The 13,119-nt window shown below is 38.4% G+C and overlaps 1 protein-coding gene across 2 annotated transcripts in view; it reads left to right on the top strand.

The window, feature by feature from the left end:
- Positions 1-10,108, top strand: part of LOC122561159 (carbohydrate sulfotransferase 15-like) — an 82,669-nt gene extending 72,561 nt beyond the window's left edge. For both annotated transcript variants that reach the window (XM_043712655.2, XM_043712658.2), the window contains exons 7-8: positions 4,084-4,231; positions 8,734-10,108. In XM_043712655.2, coding sequence (XP_043568590.1) covers positions 4,084-4,231; positions 8,734-8,921 — 336 coding nt within the window. In that variant the 3' untranslated portion in view covers positions 8,922-10,108. The remainder of the gene's footprint in view (positions 1-4,083; positions 4,232-8,733) is intronic.
- Positions 10,109-13,119: the final 3,011 nt, after the last annotated feature.

Here is a 13,119-nt window from a genome sequence, read left to right as displayed (position 1 = left end):
CATTATTTGCAATTTAGCACCCTTGCCCATTTGAAACTGGGATGAAGCTGCTCAAAGTCATTTCCCTTAGGAGCCTTATCTCCAATGTTAAAAGGAACTTTCATGCCATCAGCCTTGTGTGACATTGAAGGCATAATTCAAAAATGTGTGAAGCTCTAATGTCCATTCAGTTCTTCAGCCCTGAACCTTCTGAGGTGTTTTATATTCTAACTCAAGCATAATTCGCTTGAGGGCAGTGCAGGATTTGTTTACCTATTAAAGTTATTTTCTTAGTCATTTGCATTGATTTCTGATAATATTTCTTTTCCTCTACAAATATTCTTTAGCAGGTATGTATGATGACAAGTGAATAATAACCAGCTGAAACTGTTTAAAGATTTTAGAAGATATAGTGACAGAGTGTGTTAGAATGCACTTTACACTTTAGAATCTAGCCCAGGCCACATACGTTTTCTCTGGCCAGTAAGGATCCTAATTAAAGCATCTCTAGCCATGTAAAATAGTCCCAACGAAACAATATGTTTTTAATATCGTTACCTGATTTTTCTCACTATATTAAAATTAAAAAGCCATGACTTAATTGTGTTTCTGGCACTAAAAACTTCAAAATATGCTATCTGCATCTGAAACCTCTATTATTCCAGCATATCTCAGTTTCTGCTTCCAACGATTCTCATTTCTGTCTGCTAATTGATGTAGCCTCAGACATTTTAGGCAGAAGTTGCTCTTTGAAAATCCCATTGGTCACTGACACGAAGGCAGAAAATTTTGGGCTTCACTGTCAAACTTTCAGAACATTTTTGATTAGATAGCAAAATTCCAATATCTCTGGCAGTAAAGTGCATTTTTACTTCTTTAAGTTGTGGACAAAATCAGACTCCTTATACCCCTCCACTAACTTGGTGCCTGCTATTTAATCACTTTGATGGACTGGCAATGGAAAGTAGCTGGTTTTTCTTTGAGTTAGCTATCTTGAAATTAACTGCAGAAAATTCATAATACAATTCAATCCATGTTTTATTTACAATAATATATTTCCTGAAGAATGAAGTGCATCTATTTGGGATCATTGGCATCCAAATAAGGGACCATTAAATCTACAGGCTAATTTTCCTTATCTTCAATGATAAGTCCAAGTTCTGCGTTCACTAATTCACTCATAATTCACACAATTGATGCACATTTCATTTTTTATTAAACTACCTTATTCCCCAGCTTGTAGAATTTACCAACTGTGGACTATTTAAAATGTTGTAATTGGTGTTGATTTGCTCTGCAAACTCTTTATGGGGCTGTATGTCTTCACCTTACATTTTAACGTGATACTATGAATTGCTTGAAATGGTTTGGAATGAATCATTTAGTTCGACCAACATTCCTCTAGATAGTCCAAAGTGAGAAATGTAACTATTCTGATACTTGCATCATTTAATCTGAGGTTATCTGTTGTTTGGTCGTTAGAAATAAAGAACTGTTAGGAATACACAAATAACTGTAACTATTACTAATATAACTTTGAATATTCTTTCTTGCCTTCAGTCTTCCCTCACTGTTTCATATCACCAGTCTAAGATTTTTTTTTGATACGTCTTATCTTGATTTTTCATTAAGGTCTTTGGGGTCAGATGAGGGATGAACTAAGAGTCATACTGAATTCAGTACAGTTGTGATGCCTTTTAGAATGCAATTAAGATATGGAGCTAGTGTCTTATTTATTCTTTTTACAGTTCCCGATCTTGAAACTTGCCACTAACTGTTCCATTTCCTGATCAAGGAGACATCTGAATCATCTCGTCTTTGGCCTTCTGTCATTATTTCTTTTCAATTGATCAACAACAGATTTTTGCAGAGTGGTAGGGATTGACTCAGCTTCCCAAGTTTGACATTCCTTGAGGGAATTTTAACTTGTTCCTGCAAAATGGCAGCCTTGTTGCATAAACAGGAATGCTTTCTGGCCATCATTTTCAAACCAAATGTCTTTGTCTAAATTATTTTAACCTAAACATTACACCAAAATAAAATTAATGTCCAACACTGTTTGTTTAAAATATTTGGTTCACTTTATGATAATTCTCATTTGAACTGCAGAAGAATGTTGAAATCTGAACAATGATTCTACGGTAATCATGAGTTTTCTGTAAAACAATATGCTCTGTATTTTGTTTTCATTTTTTTCCCTTCCATTCCCTTCTAAATAGTGGCTGTTTGAAGAGGTATTGATTTCATGGTCACTTTATCTGTTGACGTGTAACTATAATCTAACTGTAGGATTATTGTAACATAAAGACTTGTTGTATTTGAGTTCTAGGGAATAGCCAAAGTCTGAGATTTTGTTTTGGAAACATTACTATTTTGGCTGGAAGGTAATGCCAAAATAGAATATAATGTAGCTTTGGGTCAATGAAGTTTTATTGCTCCTATTCCATTCCACCACCTCCATGCTGTGGCAGGAAAATATTGCCTGGGTCATCTTTAACGTGGCTTAATCACAGAGTCATACAGATGTACATCACGAAACGGACCCTTTGGTCCAACCCGTCCATGCTGACCAGATATCCCAACCCAAACTAGTCCCACCTGCCAGCACCCGGCCAATATCCCTCCAAACCCTTCCTATTTATATACCCATCCAAATGCCTTTTAAATGTTGCAATTGTACCAGCCTCTACCACATCCTCTGGCAGCTCATTCCATACATGTACCACCCTCTGCGTGAAAAAGTTGCCCCTTAAGTCTCTTTTATATCTTTCCCCTCTCACCCTAAACCTATGTTCTCTAGTTCTGAACTCCCCGACCCAGGGAAAAGACTTTGTCTATTTATCCTATCCATGCCCCTCATAATTTTGTAAACCTCTATAAGGTCACCCCTCAGCCTCCGATGCTTTTCCGAGAGGGATTGAGCATTAGAGTTTGCTTAATAAAAAATAATATTTATGGAATTTTCAGCTACATTTTGAAATGTACAGAATTTTTCCCTTGGGATCTATAAATCCTTTATAAAAAGTCCACCAAAACAGATTACTGATCTCATATCTGAGACATTTCCATGAGTATCTCTCTAGTTTTCTTGGACTGCCTTTAATCAATCCTTTTCTCATTTCTGGTTACAAGTTTCTCTTTTATTTATGACTGCAATCTTTGTCCTGCATTCAGCTCTTCTCTGCTAAGTTTTCCAATGTCAGAAATCAGTTACTGTGTGAGTTTTTCCTGCCTGACTCTTAAATGTGTTAAAATCAAGGCTTTTACTCTCATCAGTTTGCATTTTTTGCCAGAATTTGAGAACTTTGGATATTCTTTCTTGACCTCAATCTTCCCTCCCTGTTTCATGTCACCAATCTATAATTTCTTGATTTGTCTTGTCTTGGTTTTCACCCAGGTCTCTGGGGTCAGATGAGGGATAATATACCAGTCATACTGATTTCAGTACATTTGAGATACCTATTAGAATGTAATTAAGACATGGAGCCATGTGTCTCGTTTATTCCTTTTACCGTTGCTGATCTTGAAACTTGCCACTGACTGCACCATTCCCTGATCAAGAAGATATCTGAATCATCTCTTTGGCCTCTCTTTCCAGTTGACCAACAGCCAGATTTTTGTCGAGTGGCATGGGTTGACTCAGCTTTCCAAACCTGATATTTCTGTCAGGATTTTTTACAGCTTGTTACTGTAACTTCAACAAAAGATTACTGGAATCCTAGATTCACACCATTTCATTAGGGTTTTTGCTGAAGTTACAAGAGGAGGTCATGAAAACCCTATGGGTTTGTTTCCTTTGTTATCTTATTCCTTTGTGTTATATCTTCTCGATTGTGGGGAACTACAGAGGGGAAACTCTCCATTCATGCTTGGTGCAGTAAGTTAGTGCACTGATCATACCAAACTGCTGTATAACCAAACTGGTCAGCATGGATGAGATGGACTGAAGGGTCTGTTTCCGTGCTGTACATCTCTATGACCCTACATGGGGCTATATACTTTAAAGTATTCTGTACAATGGACATAAATTGATTGACCACAAAGTAAACAGAGGAGAAAGGATGGAATTGCTAAACAATGTATTGTCTTTCTTTTTCTCTTTAGGTGAGATTGCAAATTGGGTTATATGCAGTCTTTCTGTGGGACTGGTTTACAGTTTACAATCCAAACCAATTCCTCATTCTCCGGCTGGAAGAACATGCTGCTGATTTGAAAAAGAGTATGCACAGGGTCTTCGATTTCTTGAACTTGGGTACGCATTTGTATTAAACTGCATTTCTGTGCTAAAAGCATTAGTTTATAAAATATAATTCAAAGAAAAGCTTAGTTAAAGCAGTGTGCTTCATAACATGTGTGGAAAACACTGGAGATCAGCAAATAGACAGATGGCCAATGATTTAATGACATTTCGAAGGGACTTAAAACTGGTTTACACCTATCGCTATGTTTACTTGGATAGTGAAGTGAAAATAACACCCAAGGTAGCCTGAATATTGATTTGCCTTTTAAATGACAACCTGTTTGAAGGCCATTCTCCATCCCATTCTCTTTTAGATTAGATTCCCTACTGTGTGGAAACAGACACTCGGCCCAACTAGTCCACACCGACCCTTCACAGAGTAGCCCACCCAGATCCATTTTCCCCATGGCCAATTCACCTAACCTGCACATCTTTGGAGTGTGGGAGGAAACCGGAACACCCTGAGGAAACCCATGCAGACATGGGGAGAATGTGCAAACTCCACAAAGGCAGTCACCCGAGGCTGGAATCGAACCTGGGACCTTGGTGCTGTGAGGCAGCAGTGCTAACCACTGAGCCACCATGCTGCCCTTACCATGTAATTTTGCATATTACAATGAAGCTCTTGTTTTAAATACTTGCTTCGAAAGTACAGAACTGCTAGATTGTCTGGCCATTTTTGCTGGTGACTGAGAAGCAAAAGGTATTAGTTTTCATGATACATATCCTTTGCTCACTTTTTAAACACACACAGTAATAGCAGGGCCATAGAACGCACTGCCTGCAACAGGAGTAGACTCACCAACTGGAAGGGCATTTAAATGGTCATTGGATGGGCATATTGATGAGAATTGAATAGTGTAGGTTAGATGGGCTTCAGATTGGTTCCACAGGTCCGTGCAACATTGAGGACCGAAGGACCAGTACTGCACTGTTATGTTCTATACACACATGTGCACACACATGTGCATGTACACACACACACACACACGTTAGTTTAATGACAGTTATCAGGACATTATTGGAATCTATCGTCAGGGACAGAGTATTGAGCACTTGAACAAATATGACTCAGAGATTTCTGGAGGGTGAGTCAAAAGAGCAGTGGAGGGAGGATCATTGAACACTGTTAAGATTGAATTTGACACTTTTCAACTGCCTTGACAAGTAAGAAGCTACGAGGAGTAGACAGGAAAGGAATTGAGGTCACAATAAAATCAGCCTTGTTCTTATCAAATTGTGGAGCAGGCTGAAGGGGTGAATGGCCAACTGCTGCTGTGAATTTGTGTGTGTGGAATCTAGTTTATCTTTTTGCCAAAAATGTTGGGCAGAAGGGTACCTGTTTTGATTTTCATAAGATTCTGCACAAGAGATTAGCAAACTTGCAAGTACATAGAATTGGGCATAACCATCCAACATGAGTGAACAACTGATTGAGAGATAAGAGCTGGAATGATGATGATGAAGAAAATGTACTTCAGCTGTTGAGATAAGTGGTTTTGACCAGTAATCAATACAGCATTTCACTGTATAGATTAGTATTTTAGATAATTGGATGAAGATTTGTATGTTTGAGTTTACAGATGATACTAGGTTCAGAAGTGCATTAATTGTGTACAGAAGAGTGATGGCTCCTTCCCACTGTATACCACTGCTGGCTCCATCTTGTAGGTAGGGCAGTGTTCAAGTTTATGGAGAAAGTGAGGTCTGCAGATGCTGGAGATCAGAGCTGAAAATGTGTTGCTGGAACAGCGCAGCAGGTCAGGCAGCATCCAGGGAACAGGAGAATCGACGTTTCCTGAAGAAGGGCTTATGCCCGAAACGTCGATTCTCCTGTTCCCTGGATGCTGCCTGACCTGCTGCGCTGTTCCAGCAACACATTTGCAGCAGTGTTCAAGTTTATGCCTGGGGATATTGTCTGTAAGGTATGATTCTGTGAGGTTGTCTGTCTAAGTCTGTCTCTGCTGATTTTTGACACAAATCCTGAGATGTTAGGAAGGAAGACTTTGCAGGGTTCACTGGATTGAGTTTGCCATTGTTATTTCCAAGCCCAAATAAATGCTGGATGCTCTGTCTGGTTTCATTCCTTTGTTTGGACTTTGTAGCAATTTTCATAAGCTGAGTGGCTTGGTTGGCCATTTCAGATGGCAGTGAAGTGTCAACTACATTGCTGTGGATCTGGAGTCATGTTGGCCAAACCAGGAAAGGATGTCAGACTTCTTTCCCTAAAGGATATTCGTGAACCAGATGGACTTTTATGACAAACAACAATAGTTATGTGGTCATCATTAATGGGCTTTTATGTTAAAACTCAAATTTAACATTTACCATGGTGGGATTCGCATACCTATCCCCAGAACATTAATCTGTTATTGTAGATTACAAGATTCCCTAATTACCCCTGAGAAGCTTCTAGCAAGCTACCTTCTTGAATGGGTGCAATACATGTGGTACATAGATAACCACACTTTATTGTTAAGGAAGGAGTTCAAGGATTTTAATGCTGTGATAGTTAAGAAGCAGTGATATAGTTCCAAGTCTGGATAGTGTGGCATGGAGCAGAACTTGCAGGAGGTGATATCCTTGCTAGAAGCTTCTCAGGGGTAATTAGGGAATCCTGTAATCTAGAATAACAGATTAATGTTCTGGGGATAGGTATGCAAATCCCACCATGGTAAATGTCAAATTTGAGTTTTAACACGAACACCATTAATGGTGACCACGTAACTATTGTTGCTGTAGGTGGTAGAGGTCACAGTTTTGCTAGATGATAGATTGTACTGCCACTATGCCAATGGTGACTCCCAGAGTGTTGATGGTGAAGTCGTCAATGATAGTAATGATGTTGAAAGTTAAGGGGAGATGGCTGAATATTCTCTCGTTGGTCATTGTTTGGAATTTAAGTAGCAAATATGTCACTCGTCAATTATTTGCCCAAACCTGAACGCTGTGCAGATGTTGCTGCATATAAACATAAGGAGTATATAAGGAGTTGCAAATGGTGCCAAACACCACAATTACCAGTGAACATGTTGACTTTGAATCTTATGTTGGAGAGAAGGTCATTACTAGTATAGCTGAAGATAATTCGGGCTTGGACACTACCCTGAGGAACTGAGGTTCAAGTTCCATCTGCTGTAGAAGGGTATGTTGGATTTCTGAAGAGTTTGATTTGGAAATATCTACCCTGAAGAATTCCTGCAGCAATGTCCTGGGACTAGGCCTCTACTCATCACAATGTGGGCTATAGATCAGCCGAAGATAAATGTAGTTAAGTGAACAATCAAGCAACAGAAAAGGATCAGGGGGCTGAATGGTCTACTGCTTTTCCTCTATCCCTAGTAAAGAATCAATCAACTTCTTATAAATCAAATAGGACAGTCAAAGCAGAGTACAGTCCCCAACAATATTCCAAAGATGGGCTTGGGGTGAAGGAAGAGTAAGGAGCCAAATTCTGAGATGTACCAGCTGAGCAATCAGGTACTTTTTGTTTATTTGTCGTCTTATTTATGGTAGTGTTGTCAGGGAACATGTTAACCCAACATCTGAAAGCATTCAAATTAGATAAATCAGAGCAATATATCTGATTCGATGACACTTTAATAGCAAAATAATAGCCATTTCAGAGCAAAATATTTTTCTGAATGTTATGATGAATTGGCACAAATCTAACTTCTGGTTATCAGTACTGTTTATTTATTTTAAAGTTAGCTATCTTTATACCAGATATTGAGAGTCTGCTGTTATGGCTTTGTCTCCCAAACTCCAGGAGAAATAGGAACATTCTGCGTGTCTTGTGCCAGACCCTAAATGCCTCTCTTATTCTGAATGTTAATTTGATTGGATTAACTGAGTTTACAAGTGGCTCAAATAATAATTTAGTTCTGATAGCATGCTTATTAGTTAGTTGCGTCTTGACAATAAATTCACAATAAATACCATTGAGTTCAAGAATCAAACAAATATTTGTAACACTGACTCACAGAAATATCAGCCTTTCTGTGAGCCCACTTTCCAGTTTGAATTGAATATGCTCAGCAGCTATTTTTACTAGGACACTGAAGAGGTATCCAGTACAAATAGGAATGTGTCTAAAACTGTACTGGGAACATAATAACCCAGTGTTTAAAACAAAATTGAATTTTATCTAACACTGGAAATCTATGCTTCAGATTAATAGGATATTACAGGGGTATGTTTTAAATCATTAGCAGTTTAGGTCTCTAATGAATACTGAGTAACTAGGTATTAGTTTAAGAACTGACAGTCAAGTAACTGCAGTGAGCCATGTTATTTAATTCAAAAGGAAATTGCTTTCCTTCATCTGCCAATGCAAATTAACAACCAAATGTATTTTCTCTCTTACTTAAAATCATGGCAGGATCAGGGGCAAAATAAAAAGACGATACACAGATAGGAAAGGAAAGCAATGTCATATTCAGAGGGAAAGATCTAAAGCTGTTGTTAGTATTGGTTTTTTTTTTCCCTAAAGCTCTGCTGTTACTTTTCAACAGGAAGTTTGACTGATCAACAGGAGGCAGCCATCATTAACAATCCTGCGTCAAATACCAGGCGGCCTAAAGACAAAAGCCTTGGACCTATGTTGTCAAAAACCAGGAAGCTTCTCAAGGATTTCTATGGGTCATTCAATGAAAAGCTGGCTTTGCTACTTAATGATGATTCTTTCTTATGGGAAAAATAGAGACCAAATTCATAAAACTGTAAAATATCAAATGTTTTGTATAATGCTTTCTTCGCTATTGTGGAATGTTCAACAAAGCATTAATGTTCAAGTTCAAAAGTTATTTTTTTAAGTTTATTTTTAAACTTTTAACTGAAGACTTGTCCAAAATTCATTAGAAGGCATGTCTGAACTTTAAACATAATTATAAAGATGAACATTATCTGTATGCCCTCATGTAACTTTCCGTGGCTATGTAGATTCATAATACTTGTCACGGTGACAGTCATAACAAATCAAAAGTCCTGAGTTTATGTAAACAACTTTTTTAAAAAATGTAATTCCTCATGTGGTTTTAAATACTTTGTAGGATTTTCAATTATGCACATGTATTTGGTAAAAACAAAATATTTACAGAATATGTTTAAATATTGCTGTTAAACATACTTAAGGGGTTTCAATAATAGTGCCTACTTTAGTCTTCCGGGAATTCAAATGCCATAATTATGGTTTAGTAATGGATGTAAGAGCTACTATTTTTAACTTATTTTTATTGCTTCCCTCTCTGTTGGTTTATGTTGTGGAGTGAAAGAGGAATGTCTCTAACAATTGTGATGATTGAGTTCTATAAAATCCATTATCTTCATTTCCCATTTGTCAAGAATAGTGACCGGCATTTGTTCCTTGTTCTCAAACAAACAATCAAGTTGCCTTAGTTTACTTGCTTCTCGACGAAACAAAGACTGATGAAAGATTAATTCTTACATCCATGAATTGAATTGGGCAAAACGGTATTTTCAGGATCCATGTGCACAGCAAACCTACTTTTATATGTAACACTCAGTCACTGTTATAAACAGAAGTTTGCACTGCATATTATGCAATGAATCTATGCTTGGTTTTATTGGGAATTGCTTTTCAGTCCACACTCATACTATTTGCATTTGTCATCAACTAATTTAGGAAAGTTTATGTCACAGTGCCCCCTATTGCCAAGTGGTTTATAAGTTGAAGAACAGTTTAACTGAACAAATGTAAGTTCAAATGCATCTTTGTGGTAGTAGACAGAAATTTATTCTGAAATGTTAAAACTTCAGCACAACAAAGGCTTTCAAAGTTTATCTTGTAAATTGCATCAGGAAGAATATGATTATAACTCATTGAAACTCCTTGGGCACATTTAGCAATAAAGACCATTAATTTGTCAAATACTGAAAGGACTTTATACATTTGAGAATACTAATATTTTTCTGAATTATTTTTTACATTTGGCAGGGTGAATTTGGTATCTTGACCTGTGCCATCCAGCCAATTAATTCAACATAAGATGTTATCAAGTGGTTTATAAAGTCAATTTACACTATAGCTCAGCAATGGCTCAAAACCTGCAGGGCCATAGGCCTTTTTTCACTTTTTTTGGTGTTTTGTTTTGATAAAAACAAAAATGCGTGTGGAGGAATTGAACCTTTCCAAAAACAAGTCAAACATCAACTTCCAGTGGTTATGGATTGTACTTCAGTGGATTCCACAGACAAATTCTTCCTAGACTTCTGGATATTTGAAAGAAAATTCCTAAAAGGTATATTGTCGCTTCAATCACTCACCTACCGTTATGATGATGGAATAATAAATTGGAAAATAAGGAACAGAGGTACAGATGTGATTTTGCTTTCATTGAGAAATGACCTTGTTGGTGCATTGAGTCAGCCTATGAGTTCAGTCTTGAAGGAGCTCAATGGTAACTTGTTAGAGTGCATTATTGCATTGTCCTTGCAATATCCTGGTATTATATTTAACCATGGTCCAACTGTGCGAAATGGGTATTCATATCTACTAGAGGGGAGTAGCTGTTAAGGATGCTGGGTAAGATTAGCAACAGTATTTTCAGGTTACGTTTGAATGCTGCTTTTTTAAAAAAGTATACAAATTCCTAATTGCATTTGGGTGTCTTGTGCCAATGTTGGAACGTTAGGTTTTTTAATTCATTCATGGGCTATGGGTCTTATTGCCTGTCCCTAATTGTGCCTTGAACTGATTAGCTTGCCAGGGCCGCTTCAGAGTCAACCACATTGCTGTGTGTCATGATTCTCATGTAAGCCAGACCAGGTAAGGATGAATAATTTCCTTTTTTTAAGAGCATGACTGAATCAGATGAAGTTTTATGACAGTTTTAATTCCAGATTTTCAATCAATACAGATTTCATCATCTGTCACAATGGAATTGAAACCAACATTGAAAGAGCATTATCGTGGATCTCTGGATTACCAGTCTAATGATACCACAACCTCCCCAAAATATTATATCATATCTGTGCTATTGAGCTTTGGAAATTCTTATTTATTTGTTTTATTTTTGGAAGAAGTATTAGATTTGCCAGAAAGTGAACCATTGCTAGCCTCTTATCCTCATTTATAGGCAGAGGTGCTGTTTCCTAGCAATGATTATGCAGACCTGGCTATAAAGTTGACAATGACTTTACATGATTTTATAAGCTGTTATGTGTGTTCTTGTAGTGAGCAGTACCATCGGACTAGTGATGGCACGGACCAGCTGTGAAACCCTCTATATCACCATTTTTTCACCAGTCATTGCTGTATCACTCCACCACTCAATTGGCATGGGTTTCCTGCCTCCATATTTTAATATCAGAACAAAGTCTAAGATGTCCATTAAAGAATATGGGCTTTTCCTAAAATCTGCCACTACTTTTTTACATGTTTCAGGACAACATGCCTACCCCTCCCTGTGAGCCCTGAGTATGGGTGGCACGGTGGTTCAGTGGTTAGCACTGCTGCCTCACACCACCAGGGTCCCAGCTTCGATTCCAGCCTCTGGCGTCTGTGTGGAGTTTGCACATTCTCTGCGTGGGTTTCCTCTGGGTGCTCTGGTTTCCTCCCACAATCCAAAGATGTCCAGGTCAGGTGAATTGCCCATAGTGTTAGTCAGAGGGAAATGGATCTGGGTGGGTTACTTTTCAGGGGGTTCGTGTGGACATGTTGGGCTGAAGGTCCTGTTTTGTGGGCGGCACGGTGGCACAGTGGTTAGCACTGCTGCCTCGCAGTGCCAGAGACCCGGGTTCAATTCCCGCCTCAGGCGACTGACTGTGTGGAGTTTGCACGTCCTCCCCGTGTCTGCGTGGGTTTCCTCCGGGGGCTCCGGTTTCCTCCCACAGTCCAAAGATGTGCAAGTCAGGTGAATTGGCCATGCTAAATTGCCCGTAGTGTTAGGTAAAGGGGTAAATGTAGGGGTATGGATGGGTTACGCTTCGGCAGGTCGGTGTGGACTTGTTGGGCCGAAGGGCCTGTTTCCACACTGTAAGTAATCTAATCTAATCTAATCTATTGTTCTAAATATGGTTAAAATCTAAAAGAGGAAATATTGAGTTGTTGTTAAGAACGATTGTATTATACTCCATGGTGTTAAAACCTTGCAAGCACGCAATATATATGTAACCAAAATCACTAGCCCACAAAGTGTGCTTACAGTACTCAGTGCTGTGAAAACCACTGCACTGCAATACACTTCTTGCATAATTTCAAAACACATAAACTTTTCCTCTTCGTTTTGATATAATTGACCACATTCTGTTCCCACAAACTTTGTCAATTGTACTGCCTGGTTTTCTACAATAAGCTCAATGAATCTAAATCTGTTAACCATAAACTAAACTCTTATGGAATGCAAGAAAATAAGCATACTTGCCTAAACAACAAATTTGAAAAATGTGGTGCTGGTAAAACACAGCAGGCCAGGCAGCATCCGAGGAACAGGAGAATCGACGTTTCGGGCATAAGCCCTTCTTCAGGAACAACAAATTTGCTCATTAATCTCTGTTTCTGTTTAAATACATATGAAAGCACTATTTATTATGCATTTATGATACGCCATTGTGATATCCTTTCATTCTGCTTTCAGATCCTGCTACTGAGTATTTCTACAATTTTGCTTAATCATCTGCTTAAGAGCAAGGATACCATGCTATAAAATGCCTGGGACTGACAAGTGTCATTATTAGATTAGGTTCCTACAGTGTGGAAGCAGGCTCTTCGGCCCAACATGTCCACACTGACCCTCCGAAGAGTCACACACCCAGACACATTTCCCTCTGACTATGCCAGCTTTAACTCAGTAGTGGAATTTTGCTTCTGTGCCAGAGAATTATGTATTCAAGCCTCACAGCTGATACTTGAGTTCATAATGTAGGTGACATCTCAGTGC

Source organism: Chiloscyllium plagiosum, unplaced genomic scaffold (genome assembly GCF_037043375.1).
Source record: "Chiloscyllium plagiosum isolate Xiang-an unplaced genomic scaffold, Cpla_swu_hap1 HiC_scaffold_22, whole genome shotgun sequence".
NCBI classification, from domain to species: Eukaryota; Metazoa; Chordata; class Chondrichthyes; order Orectolobiformes; family Hemiscylliidae; genus Chiloscyllium; species Chiloscyllium plagiosum.
The sequence above is the reverse complement of the archived record's forward strand: the minus strand, read 5'-3'. Positions and strand labels throughout refer to the sequence as shown.